At 36.4% G+C, this 19,598-nt stretch overlaps 1 protein-coding gene across 2 annotated transcripts in view; it reads right to left on the bottom strand.

Moving 5' to 3' along the window:
- Window positions 1-503: 503 nt before the first annotated feature.
- Window positions 504-19,598, bottom strand: part of LOC150098343 (uncharacterized) — a 554,092-nt gene continuing 534,997 nt past the window's right edge. For both annotated transcript variants that reach the window (XM_090404722.1, XM_090404723.1), the window contains one exon: window positions 504-1,395. In XM_090404722.1, coding sequence (XP_090260848.1) covers window positions 1,200-1,395 — 196 coding nt within the window. In that variant the 3' untranslated portion in view covers window positions 504-1,199. The remainder of the gene's footprint in view (window positions 1,396-19,598) is intronic.

Genomic DNA, 19,598 nt, shown 5'->3' with positions numbered 1-19,598 from the left:
TATGCAGATAGTAAATTTAAAATATTTTAAGCTCATTTAAGGCCTCTTGCTTAGATATTTCTATAAATATTCAGAACTAATTGAATAAGATTCATATTTTCTACCAAGGAAAAGCAATTAAAATGCCGCTTTATTTTTAATGAAACCTTAGTTTCAATATACAGTAATACTATAAATAGCAAAGTCTATCTTCAGAACATCCAAGGATATTTTAATATCTTTACATGCACTGAATCACTTTGCACGTGTCTGAAATAAAGTACTGTTCATCTTGGGTAGTGTTAACATTTTTTTTTTTTTTTTTTTTTTTTTTGTGAGATCATAAATTACTGGGGTTATATTGTAAATAATAATGTACAGTACACAAATAATAGAAATTATCATCATCAATCAATCATTTCACAAGTATATCACTAATGTTTCTATTCATTAAGGAAATGAATTTTATTTCAAACATTTTTTTAATATATATATAAATATTAAAATATGCTTACACATAGAAATCAACAATACATCAATTGTTTTGTCCACAGAAATACTGAAATATATGAAAAATTCATTTACCCAAGAAACTGCTGTAAAATGAACATTGAAACGAAACAAAACTTATACATAAATATGTTAATTTTTTTATATTGTACATATGTATAATTTTGTATATAGCTTTCTTGTTGACTGTCTCCTTTCAGCACTTGTCTTCAGATTATGTAGTAGATGCAACTGAAAATAAATGTTCCAAGCCCATCAGTCCACAGAACTTATTTCTTTCAGTGGAAGGAAAAAAAACAATTACAGGATTTGCACATCTCATATTTAATGGCATTTATATTTGCTTGAATACTTTGACTACACTATACGAATTATCCACTAAAATAAAATAAATACACAACAGCAAATTCTCATTTAATAAACGCATTATTGTTTATAATATGAGATGAACACACCCTCTTCTTACTTGTATTCTGACAGAACCATTATCTTTTCCAATGGAAGCTCTCATAGGAATAAAGTATATGTACAGTTATGTTTCTGAACATATCAGTATTACAATGGTTTAAATGACAAGTTCCATGGAATTTTTTTTTTTCAAATAAGAACAACTTTATAGTATTGTTTACATACATCAATATCCCTGAAAAAATTACTGCAGCAATACATTTTAATTAACACTAGGCAGGATGATTTATTTCAGGATGCTCTTAATCAGAAAGACTTGACTGTTTGTCAGTATCAAAATGCATGTTTTGATTGAGTTCATCTGATGACTGGGAAGTTTTTTCTTGGATATACTGGGCTACTCCGCAAAGCACTAGATAATCACCAATGTTAAAATCTGAAGTGAAATCATTAGCAGCAAAAGTGGCACGCAGTTCAACATAAAGGGCATCTTCATTCCTTAAAGGGAAAACAACATTAATGAAAATGTAGCAAAGAAATGTGTTTGTTGCTGTTATATTATATATATATATATATGTTAACGATACCAAGCTATTTTAAACCTGGGTTTTACTCCATTTCCCAAGTAAGCAAACAGATAAATAAGTCAAGTTTGCGCCTGCACATAATGCAAGTCTAAGCGACCCGTAAAGTAGTACAAATCGAGGCAACTCTTGGTAAAGTCGGAAAAAGCTCTGATCACTATTCTTAATATTTATCCTTAATGCAAAGCCCATCTCCTTGAGGATATGTATGATGTTATGCATTAACATGTTCACTGCCATGCTACTTTGGCATAGTTTGTTCCCGTATGCCAAGCAATTTCACTTCAAGGTCAGTACGGGTAATCTCGTTGCTGGTGGTAAGCATCATACGAGTATACTCGAGCTGGCTTGTGGGGCTCATATACGAACTACGAGTATACACAATTTTGCTGCTAGCCCCACATGCCAAGCATTTTCACTTCTTCAAGGTCAGTACGGGTAATCTCGTTGCCGGCGGTAAGCATCATATGAGTATACTAGTAGCTGGCTTGTGGGGCTCATATACCAACTACAAGTATACTTGTAATTGGCAGGAATGTGTTAAAGGCAAGGGTCCACTACCCAGACTGTTTTCGACCTTTATTGAGGTCTCATCAGTGGGAGCCAGGCTTAGAAATACCAAGGTTAAGTAATACAGAGCTTATAAGTATTTTACCAAAACAAGTTACAAGTTAAAGGTGCTTTGACCTTATTAAATAAAAATCTCAGGATGAGAGATAGATGTAGAAAGTTTTTTTTACCTTGGGTATAATATATGTTAAAGATACCAAGCTATTTTAAACTTAGTTTTTACTCCATTTCCCAAGTAAGCAAACAGACAAATAAGTAAAGTTTGCACCTGCACGTAATGCAAGTCTATGTGACCTGTAAAGTAGTACAAGTCGAGGCAACTCATGGTAGAGTCGGAAAAAGCTCTGATCACTATTTTTAATATTTACCCTTAATGCAAAGCCCATTTCCTTGAGGAGATGTATGATGCTATGCATTAAAGGCAAGGGGCAACTACCCAGGAGTAAAAACCAGGTTTAAAATAGCTTGGTATCTTTAACATATATTATACCTAAGGTAAAAAACTTTCTACGTCTATCTCTCATCCTGAGATTTTTATTTAATAAGGTCAAAGCACCTTTTGGTAACTTGTTTTGGTAAAATACTTAACCTTGGTATTTCTAAGCCTTGCTCCCACTGATGAGACCTCAATGAAGATCGAAACTGGTCTGGCCCTTGCCTTTAATGCATAACATCATCAAACATCTGAATATCCTCTCTTAAATCTTTTCCTATATGATTTCCTAGGTACTAACACAGTGACCTATCAGAAAGGAAGCAACAAGTTCGCAACACAGATGTTATTTCGTTCAGTTTTAAGAACACAGGATACACTGCCCATTGTTGTAATTGGTTTGCAGGCAATTTTTATGACCAGTCATAAACAGCGGTATTCTCTTTCCCGAATGTTGAAAGATTTCGATGTGGGAAAATTAACGATAATTCATGAATACTTCCATGTTTAAAAATACGTGGCTTGGTCACTGGCATTTGCGACACAGATGTTATTTAGGTGTTCTGAGTTTGAGCTTTTCAACACATTCACGAATATTATTCTCCCCAGAATATTTCCACTATAAAATATTTATTCCTGAAAAATACTTAGAAAACTAAAATGACAAATTCCAGGGGAACTTCTTGCAGCCTGGTATAATTGATTCCAGGGCCCGGTACCAGGCTGCTGTCTGGCAGTTGAGAAACTGATCTACATGACCTTTATCAACTACTGTTCTCACCAGTTTTCCATCATCATCAAACATCTGAATATCCTCTCTTAAATCTTTTCCTATATCACTGATTATTAGAAGCTTTAATTTCCTTAACTAATTTTTGTTTAAGAACATCAGCAATGACTGATGCAAATCTTTACATGTTCTTCTATTGAGCTTATGAAGTTAAATAGTTTGTTATATTAACTTTAGAATAGGCTATATAAAAAGGGCATTTCAAGTGTTTAAATATTTTAGGATCCATCTTTCTTTGCAAAGTAGCTAGAGGTGTGTTACCCAGTTGATTTCTGGTAAAGTTTACATCACTGGAAATATTTTTTGCACAAGTTGAACTCATGAAACCTAAATGTCTGCACTTTAAAAGGGTCTTGAAATCTTGTAGTAATCTAGAGTTTCTGTCAGCACCCCCAGGATATTTTTTTATACATTACAGCATGCAACTTTGCCTTCGTAACACACCACTACTTGAATTCCTTGAGCCACTTGTCTTGGAAAGCATGTGTTAACTGTTTTCAGCCAATGACACAGCATAACTATTTTCTCCAGTGTTTTTAATACTTTCTAGTCTTTGCCTTTGCACCATTTTACAAAACTAAAAAGTGTCATTTGTATTCCCTTTCATCTGTTTCCATAACGAATGGCGAATTTACATAATTATCCACAAAAATAATTCCATGGGAAAGACAAATAATGAAGTTTATGAAAACAATCTAGCAGAGCCAGACGAACTCTTCACAATAGTATAACAATAATGTGATCTAGTCTCTGATTTGTCTTTGCAAGATAACTGTTCATTATGTACAATATTGAAGTACTGTGTTGCCCTTGGACCCAGCAAGAGGGATACCTGCCTCAGATCTGCATATCACAAACACAAAAGAATAAATTTATTAAATATAAGTTAAAAATTGAATTAATCAGAACCAAATAAGAATAAATAAGTGTGCAAGAACCACTTCAAAAAACTATTGACTAATTCATTAGGGAACCTCACCACAAATGCTTTGCCAGAAATAATAATCTAAAAAGAACTTTCTATCGTGTAACAATTTTTTAATGCCAGAATTTGAAACTGCATTAAAATCAAAGAGAATGAGGAAGCACCTAGATTGTTTGATATAACAGGAGAGGCTATTAAACACAGAGCTTTGGAAACAACTCTACATTTCTACAAAAAAAAAAAACACCTTGCATCCTTGTTTTAAGTTCACACTGGAAAAATAATCATTAAAAGGTATTTCATTTCTAGATGCACACATCCAACATAAGCATGATGGATTCATTTCCACTTCTGTCTACCAAAAACCAACATTTACAGGTTGCTATGTCCATAATACATCAGTCCACCATCCATCCACCTGAAAAATATGGCATCATAAAATCCTTAGTATTAAGACCAAGCAAAATTTGTTCTTCTAAAGAATCTCTAAAACAAGAACTGGAAAGTATGAATGAAACAGCCATACTAAATGGCTATAATCCAAGAATAACTCAAAAAATGATTAATGACTCTCCTATATAGCAACCAGACAAGAAGAAATTCACATGACTTGTATACCATATATTAAAAACATCTCTGAATGGGCAGCAAAAATGATTAAAAAAATATAAATTCATTGCTACCTAATAAACCTATAAACCAAATTCATAACCTCCTACCCTCTCCACAAGACAAACAGGAAGATCTGTCAATAAACCTATCTCTGATAATTGAGACTGGCTTATCAAACCTAACAAATCTGACCTAGCACAACATAGAACTGAAAACACTAGCAACAGGATCCAATGGGAAAACACCAAGCTGCTACATTAGTTTTATTTCTTCTGCTATTACTATTATTACGGGCAACTCCAGGGAGTCATTAGACTCATTGAGGGAGGCCCCAAATCCTATTCATCACAACTATTCGACATTCTTACAGTATCTATCATACCTCGCCTTAAACTCATTCACTGTCACAGCATCCACCACAGACTCAGGGAGCGCATTCCACTCATTCACCACTCTAAAAGTAAAGAACCCAGCTCTAACACCTTTACTAACCACACTTTTGCCCAGTTTCCATGGATGTCCGCTAGTCCTCCAACAACCAGCCCTGTTCTCAAAGATATCTTCTGAATTAATTTTATAGAAACCCTTCAGTAATTTGAATGTCTCAATCATATCTCCCTTCCTCCGCCTATCAACCAATTTTTGCAACCCACAAATCCTCAACCTGTTCTCATACGGTTCATTCCACAGACCTGCTATCATCTTGGTCACTCGCCTCTGGATCCTCTCCACCTCCTCCCCATCAAGAAGAAACCTAGGTGACCAAATCTGAGCACAGTAGTCGAGATGGGGTCTTATCAAGGCTCGATACAGAGGAACAATAACCTGCTTGTCTCTGCTTGTCAACGTATTCTTCAGCAACCAAGTGATTTGATGAGCTGATTTGGCCACTTTTGCAATGTGTCCCCTAAATTTCAATTCCTTATCCACCAACACTCCTAAATCTCGTGCCTCATCAATTTCCTGGAGCACGGTTCCACCAATGCAGTAAACTGCCGCCAATCTTTTCACCCCAAAATGCATAACCTTACATTTTGCCACATTAAATTGACATCCATTCTCCTTAGCCCAGACCTCCAATCTATCCAAATCATCCTGCAAAATTTTGACGTCATCTGCATTCACTATTGCCCTACCCAACTTCACATCATCTGCAAACAAATGAACTGTTCCTCTCAGATCCTTTCGTATATCATTTATGAACAAATTAAACAGCAGTGGTCCAAGAACAGATCCTTGTGGTACACCACTAGTCACAGGCCGTCTTGTGGACTCTACTCCTGAGTAAACCACTCTCTGATATCTCTCCATCAACCACCCTCCTATCCATCTCACCAACCCTATGTCCATTCCCATATGCTGCAATTTACTGATTAGAATTCCATGTGGTATCCTGTCAAAGGCCTTAGCAAGGTCCAGTAGAATCACTGTAAACCCATTACCCTTATCCAGCTCAGCCGTCACTGTGTTATAATACGTGAGCAAGTTACTGAGGCATGACCTACCCTTCACAAAACCATGCTGTCCCCAATACAGTATCCCATTTTCTTCTATCCAATCTTGTATTTTCCTCTTGACTATTTTCTCTAAGACCTTGATAATGATTCCTGTTATGCTGATTGGCCGGTAATTTTCAACAGCAGCCTTGGAACCACCTTTGTGCAGTGGAACTATTTTCCCCTCTTTCCACCCCCTTCGGACTGACCCAGTCCTGAGGCTCAAATTAAACAAAATGGTCAAGGGCACTGACAATTCTTTGGCTGCTTCACGTACGACACGAGCTGGTATACCATCCGATCCCACAGATGTATTGACATTGAGGTTCTGTAATAGACTAGTTACCCCTACTTCATTCATCACAATTCCAGTATAAGCTGTTGGTTCTTCCATTCCTGCAAAGTCACCTGGATGATATACTCTTGCAAAGTGCTCGCTCAGTAATTCCACAATATCGACTGATTCGGTTACCTCCCTACCCTCAGCATTTTTTAAGATCATTCTACCATGAGCATTTTTCCTTTTACTTGCAACATATTGAAAAAACTGTTTGGGATTCTCTTTAGCCTGCGTGGCCAATTTCCTTTCGTAATCTGCTTTTGCTCTTCTTACCACCCTTGTTACCATCCTGGCCTGAGCTTTATACTGTTCCTGCGCCTGATGGTCACCCTTCTCCTTAAATTCCCTCCACAATTGTTTCTTTTTTTGCAGCTCAAGCTTAATAGTGTTATTCATCCATTTAATCCCTACTTGATTTATTATTCGGACTCTTGGTATACAGTCAACCATTGCCTCCTGCAAGCAGTTCTTAACCACCTCCCATGCACTATCAACATCCAGCCCTTGCAGTTTTACATGCCATGGCATTGAGCCAAGCACACACCTAAGCTTGTCATACTTACCAGCCCGGTAATTCCACATGTACCCTGTCTTAATTGTAAATTCGACTCCTTTAGCCACCTCCCAAGTCATGACCTTATGGTCACTCTCACCAATTGGTGGCAACATGGTCATGTTCGTTACAGCCACATTCTCAGTTGCAATTACTAGGTCCAGCACTCTCTGCCCCCTGGTATTTTCCAATACATGTTGCCGTAGATAGTTGTCCCTTAATAACCGCATAAAATCCAATTCCTTCCTCCCATGTGCCCTCTCCTCTTTCCAGTCAATGTTACCATAATTGAAATCACCCATAATAATTACCCTCCTTCCACTCATTTCTTCTATTTGCTTATGCATACTATCCCCACCCTCCACTCCATCACCCGGTCTATAGCAGCACCCAATTGTATATTTTGTTCTGCTAGATTCAATCTCACACCAAACAGCCTCAAATGTGCTTTTTTCCCCATCCTGCAGTTCTATACTACTTGGCTGAAGCTCATCAGCTATCATCAATAACACTCCTCCCCCCTTTTTATTCACCCTGTCACTCCTGAACACGCTATACTCGTCGCATTCAATCCCACTAGCTTTATCATCTTCTGTCAGCCATGTTTCACTAATACCGACAACCTATGGCCTGGAAGTGCCAACCATGGCCAAAAACTCTTCCTTCTTGTTCCTAATACTCCTGGCATTAGTGTACATGAATCGCAGAAGCTCATTTGTCCCATCCCTACTTTGATGCCTTATACTAACTATCCCATTCTGATTTGTTGTCCGTCGTACTCGCTCGGGCATAATATACTCATTCATACACTTAACTGCCCCCCTAAAGTCTGCATATCTACTCCCCCCCCTTAATAAATCTAGTTTCCCTGAGTCTGTACATCCACTTCCACATCATTCATCAACACTCTTTCAAATCTCCGTACACCAACTCCATTCAAATGTATCCCATCCATCTTATATAAGTCCTTTCGCCCATCGAACTCATTCCACACCACTCTCCATGCATAACCCACGCATAAAGTCATTGGCAATTATGGCCCTCCTTCTAAACACTTCGCTGTCATACCGCGGTAAGATACTCACCATCCTAACTCTCTCACTCTTCTCTTTTGCTACCTCAAGCAACTCCCTCACATCCTCTATCATTTCCATTTTGTCCTCTTTCAAATCATTCGTTCCTGCCACGATTATCATCTCTTTCACCCTCTGTTTTTGCAGTCAAATAGATTCGCTGACGTCCTTTATGTTCGCACCTGGCTGGTACGACTTCGTTAAACTCTCAATTATTACGCCTCTTAATAGCGAATACAGCACTCGCTCCTTCATTTTATTGACGTTTCCGAACATTCTATTATTTGCCGTCACAGACTTCCGCCGGTTATTTGTCGGTACGTTCAACACACATTTTTCCATACGCTCCAGTTGTCTTTTAGCTCTGTGTATCACACCATTCAAAAGGGCAATTTTGCTACTCGCATTTATCTCACCATTTTCATTATCGATCAAATCATCCATTCTTTCTGTGTTTCTACCTTCATTTACACTTTCAGCGATGCTCTCACACCTATCTCGCACTACCACGCAATTCTCTAGCACACCGCCATTTTCTACATGCTGACTATCGTTAACGATATCACTATCGACACACGAAACACGCTTTAAGTCCTCATTCTCTTTACACTTTCTACACTCAAGGTTGACTGCTACGTATGTATTAATATTCATGATTGCAATTGTTTTGTTATATAGGCCCTTAATTGCATTTAAGAATTTTGGATAACCTCAGTCTTCTATTATATTATATAATTTTCAACTATTAATGCAGTCAAGAGCTTTTTCATAACCTATAAATGCCAAGTGAGTCTGTCAGTTAAATTCTCAGCTTTTTTCTATGATTAGTTTTAGTCCAAATATATCAGAATTTGACTTTGACCCTCCCTAAATCCAGCATGTTAACATAAACTATTAACATTGCCTGATAGAGTGGTGAGAGTGAGAACGGTCAATGTGTTTAAGGAATGGTATGATAGACTGTGTGTTTCTTAGAGAGGACCTTCCACGATGAGTCTTTTGACTCCATGGAGACCTGAATAATAATAATAATCATCATCAAATTCTTGCCATGTACCCTTAAGGGGTGTACAGGATATGATAGTACTACATGAAAAAAATTACATCATTACTAACTTCCCATCTACAATTTTCCTCCAAATCAGCCTGCTACTTGTCAAGATTCCAACATTATCAGATCTCATATTTCTATCATCTAAGGCACTTTGTACCATATAAATCCACCTATATCTTGGTCTTCCTCTGGGTCGTTTTGCTGCCAACTTGGCAGAGAACACTTGTTTTGCTAATCTTTCCTCGTCCATTCTGTTTAAGTGACCATGCCACCTGAGATTAGCTCTGCTAACGCATTCCTGGATGCTCACAATGTCAAGTTCTTTCCTAATATCCTCATTTTTAATATGATATTGCCATTGATGCCATCTGTTTAAGACTCTAATCTTTCTCAGGACTCTCATATCTACGGTCTCTAGTCTTTGGTCAAGTGTTTTACTTCTGACCCAGCTCTCAGATCCATAAGTTAAAACTGGTTTGAACACTGTCTTGTATACAGCTAATTTAGTGTTCTGACTAATTTCTCTCTTATTCCATATGAATTTATTCAATTGACTTCCCACTATACCAGCTTTGCTGATTCTGTTGTCTATTTCTATGTTTAATTTACCATCTTCAATAAAAATCGTGCCTAAGTAGCTGAAATGTTTTACTTGTTCCACAGAATCTCCATTCACAACACAGTTGACATTTTCAATGATTCTGCCTATTTTCATTGTCTTTGTCTTTTTATTGCTGACCATCATACCATATCTATTACAACAGCTATTCAGTTTAGTCAGAGAATCTTGCAGGCTTGTAGCGGATTTATTTAGAAGTATAACATCATCCGCATAAAGCAAAGAGCTGGCATTAACATCTCCAATTTTGATATCATGTTTAATACCACTTTTCTTCATAATGTGATCCATATAGATAATGAATAACAAAGGGGATAATGTACATCCTTGTCTCACACCAGATTTAACATTAAACCATCTTCCTGTACTTCCTTCAATTCTAACTGCTGACTTACAACTCAAATAAAGACTAAGTATTGCTTGATATAATGCCCCATTGACACCATACAACTACAGCGTATTGAACAGCTTCTCTCTTGGCACCTTTTCATATGCCTTTTCCAAATCGACAAAACTTAAATACAGATCTTTGTTATATTCCCATGCTTTCTCAACTATTTGTCATAAAGTGAAGATCTGACCCTGACAGCCTCTGTTTGGCCTGAATCCAGCTTGTTCTTCCACAATTCTTCTCAACCGTTTCTCAAGTATACTTGCATAGATCTTGCCCGGAACACTCAGTAGGGAAATACATCTGTAATTCTTACATTGTTTTATTTCCCTTTTTATATATGGGTACTATGAGAGCTCTACTCCAATCATTGGGATTTCGTCCCTCTGTCCAGGCTTTCTGAACTATGCGGTGCAGCCACTGTAAGATTCTTATACCACCATACTTCAGCATTTCTGGTCGAATATCATCTACTCCAGCTGCCTTTCCACATTTCAAGCCTTTGATGGCTTTTTCTACTTCAAGTATGGATATGTATTCCTGCCTGCATGCCTGGTCAGTGTTTTTTACCACTGTGCTGTCATCACTGCTTGTTTCATTTAGCAGTTTTTCAAAGGATATTACTTCAAGGATATCTTTTTCTCCTGTTTTCATGTCACCTTTATCATCTCTAACTCCTTTTACAGCACTCTTTCCTCCTTTCCTAAGCTTCTTCAACAACCTCCAGAATATTTTGCCACCTTCTTGATATTTATTTTTTATATTCTTGCCAAAGTCCTCCCATGACTTTTGTTTAGCTAGTTTTACACCGTGTTTAGCATTCTTGCATTTGTCTCTATATTCTCTAAGAGCACAAGCTGACTTATTTGCCAGGAACTTTTGATGTGCTTTCTTCTTTTCCTTCACTGCCTCTTTAACTTCCTGTGTCAACCAGGGAGTTAGTTCTGATTTTTTTATCCTTGCAGACAACCTCACCACATGCGTCTCTGGCTGAATTAATCAGGGTTTTCTTCAAGGTTTGCCACTGAATTTCCAAGGTTTGGTTCTTGTTCTCAAACTCTTTCATTTTTTCTTCAATAATCTTGTATTTTAGTCTACAGTTCACATCTGAGAGCTGCTCAACTTTTATTCGCTTTAAAACTTTCTTACATGTCATTCTTTTCAATATGAAATTCAATTTTATCTTCAAATTCCATCTTCAATAAATATCCTGTATTATTTATATTTTTATCTTCTATTTCTTCTTTATTAAGGGATGGATTGTACCATAGATGTTTGTAATGGTGTATCCATTCTTCCTTTGAGATTCCTGAACTTTCTGTACATCTTTTTCTGATTTATTCAAATTTTCATTCATTTATAATGTTATGATGGCTGGCCAATGTAAATCATTTTCAATAATACAAATAAATCTATCCCAAGAAGCCTGGTGAGCTTTTCTTACAATATTTTTTTGCAATATTTCTTTTAGTTTTCTATAAGCTTCTAATGATTCTGATGTTTGTTCTTGCAAGTGTAGCTTGTAAGCGTTTTTCTTCTTCTTCTATAGCTCTTGCTATTTCATTATTCCAAATTTTCACTCTGTTTTTAATCCTGGTCTTTGTTTTTGTCCCAAGAACCTCTTCTGCTATTTTGTTTTATTAATTTGCTTATGTTCATCCATTCTTCATTTATGTCAGAAGAAACAAGAATTTGAAATGAGTACCGAGTGAATCAGTTTTGATACAGATTTCTAATAGTATTGAAGTAGGCTAATTTTTCTTTTCATTAGACTCTTATAGTTTTTGTGATTTCCATCTTGCTGTGTATTACTATTTTTGAGATTACTAGCAAAGGGTCTGAATATATTGTATATCACTACCTGTATAAACTGTTTTGTCTCTTACTTGTAAAGATAGTTTTTTGTTAATGAATTCCTAGTCTATTAATGATCAAAGTCCTCTTGTGCTCCATATATATTTGTGGATATCTTTTTTTCAGAAAAAATGTGTTTGTGATTTTTAATTCATAAAATAATGAGAAATCTCTCAATTTATTTCCATTTTGATTTAAATGTTGTTCTCTATATCTGCCTACAATCTATGGGTATGTATGAGGGGTATCCAGGAAGTAAGTTCCATTTTTAAATATTTTCACTGCAGCACTGCGATCGCAATGGTGCACATGCATGCTGAGTTTGTTGATTCATTAGCAGGTGTTGGTGCCATTTTCAGACATTATCGCAGTGCATATGCTTCTTGGTGTGTGTTTATAATGTCTAAGAAAATCGAATTGCCCACTGCATATGAAATTAGGTCAGTTATCCATTTTTTGAATGCGCGGAATGTTAAAGCAGCTGAAATTCATCAGCAAATCATTGAGATTTATGAAGAACATGCAATGAGCAATTCAATGGTACGAAGATGGGCAAGACTTTTTAATGAAGGACAGGTATGCACGATGATGAATGGATGGGGGACCATCTTTAGTGACTGATGATTTGGACTAATGCCCCCCCCCCCCCCCACACACACACGCTGGGAATAATTCCATCATCCCCCATATAGTCCTGACCTTGCGTCAAGTGACTGTCACCTGTTCAAACATCTGAAATCTTTCCTTGGTGGCTGGCGGTTTCAAGACAATGACAATGAGGTCAAAGAAGCAGTCAATACGTGGTTTACGTCACAGACGGCAACCTTCTATTCCGAAGGTATACAACTCTTGGTGCCGCATTATGATAAGTGCCTGGTAGAAATTATGTAGAAAGGTAGTGAAAGATGTCTACTTTAATTTCCAATAAAGTTTCTTTTGTAAGTATATTTTTGTTTCTCTGACAGCCAATCGGAACTTGCTTTCTGGACAACCCTCATATTATAATTCAGATCACAATTTCATCTCTGGTGGAATGTCGTTCCTTCAGCCATTCACAACCTCATGTAACATGGCATTACAATGCCAAGTGGGAGGATTTATGTGACTTTTATTCCTGTTTTGATTCTTCTGATTAAGATACATATTGTGATCATGTTACAGAAATAATTCATATTGGGATGGAAGCTTTCATAAATTTTATAGAGTTGTATATGATAAATTAAACTAGAGAATACCAGAATGCATTATGAGGCAAATAACTGTGGCAATTGCTAAGACTCTCAATTACATAAAAGAGAAACTTAATATTATTCATCGAGATGTGATGTGGATTCCATAGACAAAACTAGAGATGCAGGCTGTACATCTTACATGGCACTCAAAAGAATTGATCCTGGCAGAACTAAAGGTTATGATGCTTATGAGATGTGTGGAGCTTAGGAATTACTTTGAGAAAACTTGCCACTCCCATACCCAAAATGGAATAGTGTATTTGAGCAGCTAACACAAGTAGTTAGAGAGCTATGAGCTCTCCAAGTACAAGTAGCCCTGAGAGCTATGCCAGTGGCAGCATAGCTATCAGAAAGGTCAATGGTACATACAAGTGCTTCACCATGACAAGGTGGAGATATCATCAGGGAGCATTCAAGATTATTCTCATATTTAGTGTTGAATATTGTAGCTACTCCTTCTTTTCACTGATCATTATTGCATGAATATGGCGTTATGTAGTTGTTGCTCAGAAAAATCTCATCTGTTTTTTTGTGCGATTCTCTCTTTGTTTTGGTAATACCTATTATGTTGATCTGGTATATATCCAATTCTTTTTGCATGGTGCTTCTTATGTTTATGGTGCCAAGATTGAGTTTTGCTGATGATGAGTTGGAATTTGTTCCAGCAGCTGACTTTTTGGTGTTTGCCTTTATTCCCTGATGAAAACAGGATCCTTGTTTAATCAGATGTCATGAATTTCAATCATGATGTGCCATCATGTTATTTTGGTTGTTTAAGCCAATAAGAATACAATTTGATCATCTAAATCATAAATTGCCAGCCCATTGCCATTCATTCAGTATCTACACAGATACCTATATGTGAGTGCAATACAAGAAGGAGAGGATTGGAAATTAGGTTTAGAAGCCCTAGTCAGTTTTGCACATTATTTAAAAGGCTAATGGAGGTTATCCATTTATAGTAAGAACATGGAAAATAAATACCAGGAAGATGACAAAATATTCTAGAGGCAACTGAAAAAGCTTAGAAATGGAGGAAAGAATACTGTAAAAGAAATAGGAGATGATAAAGATGATATGAAAACTGAAGTAAAGATATTCTTGATGTCTGGAGTAATTATTTTGAAAGACTGCAAAATGAAGCAGTGACATCATCATCATAGCAGAAAACATTAAGGAGGAATGCAATCAGAAGTACATATTAATAGTTGAGATAGAGGAGCTGCCAGGAATTATTCAAATATTTCATTCATTTATGTTATGATGGCCAATGTAAATTATTTTCAATTTTTGAAAATAATTTACTTCCCAAAATTTGGAAAGCAAGCCAGAGTAGATGATATGTGACAGAAAAGTCCAAATATGGAGGTATAATTCAGGAATGGGTGGATATGAATATGATACTCTATGAAGGGCAACATGGCTTTGTGAAGGGTCAGTCATGTCTTAGTCATTTACTAACTGTTTATAATACAACAACAGCTGAGCTGGATAAGAGAAATGGCTGTACGATGATTCTGCTGGATTTTGCAAAGGCATTTGACCGAATACTACATGGAACTGTTATGTAAATTAGAACAAATGGGGATGGATGTGACACTGGTTATGTGGATAACAGAGTGGCTTCTGGACAGATATCAAAAAGTGGCATGTGGAGGAGCAGAATCCAGGCAAAAGCTGTGACTAGTGGTGTGCTGTGAGGTTCAGTGATAGGACCACTACTGTTTATTTTGTACATAAATGATATAGGAAATAACCTGAAAGAAAATATTCAGTTGCTTACTGATGATGCAAAATTAGGTAGAGTAAGAGTGATTCAAGGTGATGTGGAGAGCTTGCAGGGTGATTTAAATAGGCTGTCAGTATCAGCAAAAGATAATGGATATCGGTTTAATGTGGAGCAATATAAAGATGTGCATTCTGGGATAAGTAGATTACAAGCTGTGTATCACATTGATGGAACTGTACTCCAGAAAATAGATAAAGCTAGGATTTATGGATGATGGTAGACAGAGAGTTGAAGTTTAGAGACATATTGCTAATTGCTTATAAGATTACTTGGCTACTGAAGAAAATACTAACAAGTAGAGATAAAGAAATTTTTTCTAGAGATAAAGAAGTTGTTATTCCTTTTTATAAGACCTTGATACATCCACATCTGGATTACTGTGCACAGTTCTAGTCTCATAGGTTTCTTGGAAATAAGGAAGTGGTGTGCAGAGGATTCAGAGGCAAGCAATCAAGATGGTGAGGATAGATTGTTAATAGATAAAGTTGGTTGATAGGCAAAAAAAAAAAAAAGGTGATATGATAGAAACTTTAAGTTGCTTAAAGCATTTTATAGGATGGATGCAAGGGAAATGTTTCAGCACTCCAGAGGGACAGAAATAGAGATCAAACCTGGAAGTTGAGTAAAAGTGTGGTTAGTAGGAGTTTGAAGACTACATTTTTCGATTGGAGAGTTGTCAATCAATTGTTAGCAATTTGTCTGTTAACCTCCCTACCGGCGAGGTGGATGAAATAGTGAGACCAAATTGCACTTCTTATCCATGTTATTCAACAGGTGTTACAGAATCGTATCCAGATTTAGCTTGACGTCTATAGATGTCATGGCTGGTTGGGGGGTTAATGAGTTCAAGGAGAGGTATGATAGATTGTGTAAATAAATTGGGCATCCTGTAATGAGTCTTTGGACTCCATGGAGAAGCTATACAATAATAATAATAAAAGTTTTACAGTCATTACATTGCATAATTCAGAAAGCCTAGTCACAGGGTTAAATTCCAGATGATTGGAAAAGAGCTCTCATAGAACCAACCATGTAAAAAATAATAATAATAATAAAATAAAATAAAATAAATTGAAAATTACAGAGGCATTTCTTTACTGAGTGATCCTGGTAAAATTTATGCAAGTGTTCTTGAGAAAAGGCCAAAAAAATTGTAGAATGGACATCCAAAGAAGAGCAAGCTGGATTCAGGCCAAATAGAGGTTATCAGGATCAGATTTTCACTTTCAGACAAATTGTTGAAAAATCATGGGAATATACAAGGATCTGTACATTTAACTTTTGCAGATATGAAAAGTATATGGCATAAGTAGAACAATATATTGAGTAATACATTTGACGTGTAAGTCAGCAAATAGAATTGAAGGAGGAATAGGAAGACAGTCTGATGTTAAATCAGATGTGAGAACAACGATGCATATTATCTCTGTTGTTATTCATTATTTATATGGATCACATTATGATGGAAAGTGGCAAAAAACCTGGGACCAAAATTGAAAATTTCTCAGCTCCTTACATTATGCAAATTATATTGTACTTCAAAAAAAAATCAAGCACTAGTCTACAGCAATCCCTGACTAAATTCAATGTGCTATAATAAATCATCATCATTAAATTCCTGATGTGTACCCTCAGAAGACAAGGAAAATGAAAATAGGCAGAAACAATGAAAATGCCAACCGCATCCTGAATGGAGAACCTATCGAACAAGTAAAACATTTCATTTAAAAAATAATCCAACATTATTATTAGTAAAGGTGATAAAGGAGATATTACTGCAATAATAAACAAAACTGATTACCATAATAAAATTCTTAAAATCATCTATAATTCAAACACATATAAAACAATCTTTGAAGATCTCACTCCAAACATTATCAAAAAAATTGAAGAAATGCTTACATTAACTCAAAGAAGAACACAAATTAGACAAACACACTGCTAAAAAAATATACTTCTCGAACAAACCATTCTGCCACCATTTTCAGGTAAGTTCACCATCATCATCAAATTCCTGATATGTACCCTCAAGGGGTATACAGGATATGATAGTACTACATGAAACCTACACCATTACTAACTTCCTATCTACAATTTTTCTCCAAATCAATCTGTTACCTATCAAGACTTCAACATTATCAGATCTTATATTTCTATCTTCTAAGGCATTTTTTACTGTATCAGTCCACCTATATCTTGCTTTTCCTCTGGGTCCTTTCCTGCCAACCTGACAGAGAACACCTGTTTTACTAATCTTAAATCTCCCATTCTGTTTAAGTGAACACCTGAGATTAGCTCTTCTAACACATTCCTGGATGCTAACTATGTCAAGTTTTTTCCTAATATCCTCATTTTTTAATATGATATTGCCATTGATGCCATCTGTTCATACCCCTAATCTTTCTCAGGACTCTCATATCTGTGGTCTCTAGTCTTTGGTCAAGTGTTTTATTTCTAATCCAGCTCTCAGATCCACAAGTTCAAATTGGTTTGAACACTGTCTTGTATACAGCTAATTTAGTGTTTTGACTAATTTCTCTCTTATTCCATATAAATTTATTCAGTTCACTTCCTACCATACCAGCTTTGTTGATTCTGTTGTCTATTTCCACATTTAAATTACCATCTTCATTAAAAATCATGCCTAAGTAGCTGAAATGTTTTATTTGTTCTATAGGTCTCCATTCATAATGCAGTTGATATTTTTAATGCTTCTGCCTATTTTCATTGTCTTTATCTTGTTCATTTTATATTGTGGTTCAGACAAGTTAAGATACACAAACCAGGATACCCCATATGTCCCATAATTTCATACAAAGCATACCACAGTAGTTCCCATCTAAATTTGTTGTGCCACTACTAAAAGCATTGTTAAAATATTCAAAATTTATGACAATATTCAAAAATATAACAAAGTAATGATTCACTGTGTTCACTGGTAATTGCAAATTTAATTCCATCATTATAGTCATTGCTTTTTTTTTTTTTGTATATATATCTCTCACTTATGCAAGGGTGTCAACTAACTGTACATTCGTACTTTGGGGGGAAGGTTAAATAATTCTACAGTGAGATTCAAACCAACAGCCAGCTGGTTGGAGAACAGAAATTTTTCACTTGGTCAACAAGGCTAACAAACTATATACTGAAATGTGATTGTGGCATACAGTAGTAATACAAAAACTGTGTTATATGATGTAATGCAACCTGGTTGTGTCATTACCTCAAGAGCAAAGAAGCTGTACATCTACAAGATGAGCTTTGAGATGAACAACATTTTTCTGCACTTATGGAAAGTGAGAGGCATATAGAAAAGAACATCTGTTCAAGAATAGTTCATAAGTTGGAAACTTCTAACATCTGCAAGTTAGTTACCAGTCCCCAATAACCAGATATATTACGATCTTTGTGCTCCCACTGTTGATTAAGACATCATGTGATTAATATATATCGATATGTATAGATATCTGTAATTCATGATGTACAGTGCTACCAAAGGGATGTCGATGTGCAATATATAGCCTCTAGCAGTCGAGTCATTCCCACCTTCCAGTGGTATAGCCTGTTCACAAACAGGGCTCTGGCAAAGCTGCCAAAAAGTTGTAGCTTCCCTAGTTGGAGGAAATGCCAACCAGACCTCTAGTTAATTTAGGTGGTAAATGTCTTTCATCACCTGGTGGTAAAATACTGCCACCTTTCTTATTAGAGCCTTGAAGTGGCTGTAGCCATGTTTGGTCCCTAGAGCAAGGGTTCTGGTTTCCTCCTCCCCCCCCCCGCCCCCTCTTCCCACATGAAGTGAGAGTGATACCCTCAATGACATACCAATCTCAATGTAGGGGGCCAGGAACCCTTCGCCAATTCAAGAGTGCAGCAGTAAAATAGTTCTACAGGCCAGCCACTGAATAGTACATGAGACCAAACCAGTTAGTAAAGAATCTGGAGGCTTCCTGATCATCATCACAAACCATAGGCAACCTGCCAGTTGGTGTCTGATGCCTCCTTCACTATCTTCTTGCATCGTTTTTTTTTGTCCAGTGCACAGTGTCACAGTTTCTGCAACACAATTCCACACCAGTCCTTTATGTCATCTATCCATTCTCTGTTCAAAGAATAGTTCTGCCTTTTCTGTTTACACTGTCCATAATACCAAACATGAGTGTCTTAATCTTCTGATCCTTGCTCATTCTGATGTCCAAATAATTGCAGCTTCCATTGTATAATTTCTGCATTAAATTCTCCTTTGTTTGTATCTTCCAACAAAGGCTCTTCATTTGTGATTTTCTGTGTTTTTGTGATTTTGGTAGTGCTACAGTGTTGCACTATACAGGTATTTGCTTACGCTTGGACTCGCTGAACTTTATATAGTTTCTATATTCGGCATGAAAC

Source organism: Typopeltis vanoorti, chromosome 15 (assembly GCF_054136105.1).
Source record: "Typopeltis vanoorti isolate ZY-2024b chromosome 15, IOZ_Tvanoo_1.0, whole genome shotgun sequence".
Taxonomy (NCBI): Eukaryota; Metazoa; Arthropoda; class Arachnida; order Uropygi; family Thelyphonidae; genus Typopeltis; species Typopeltis vanoorti.
The sequence above is the reverse complement of the archived record's forward strand: the minus strand, read 5'-3'. Positions and strand labels throughout refer to the sequence as shown.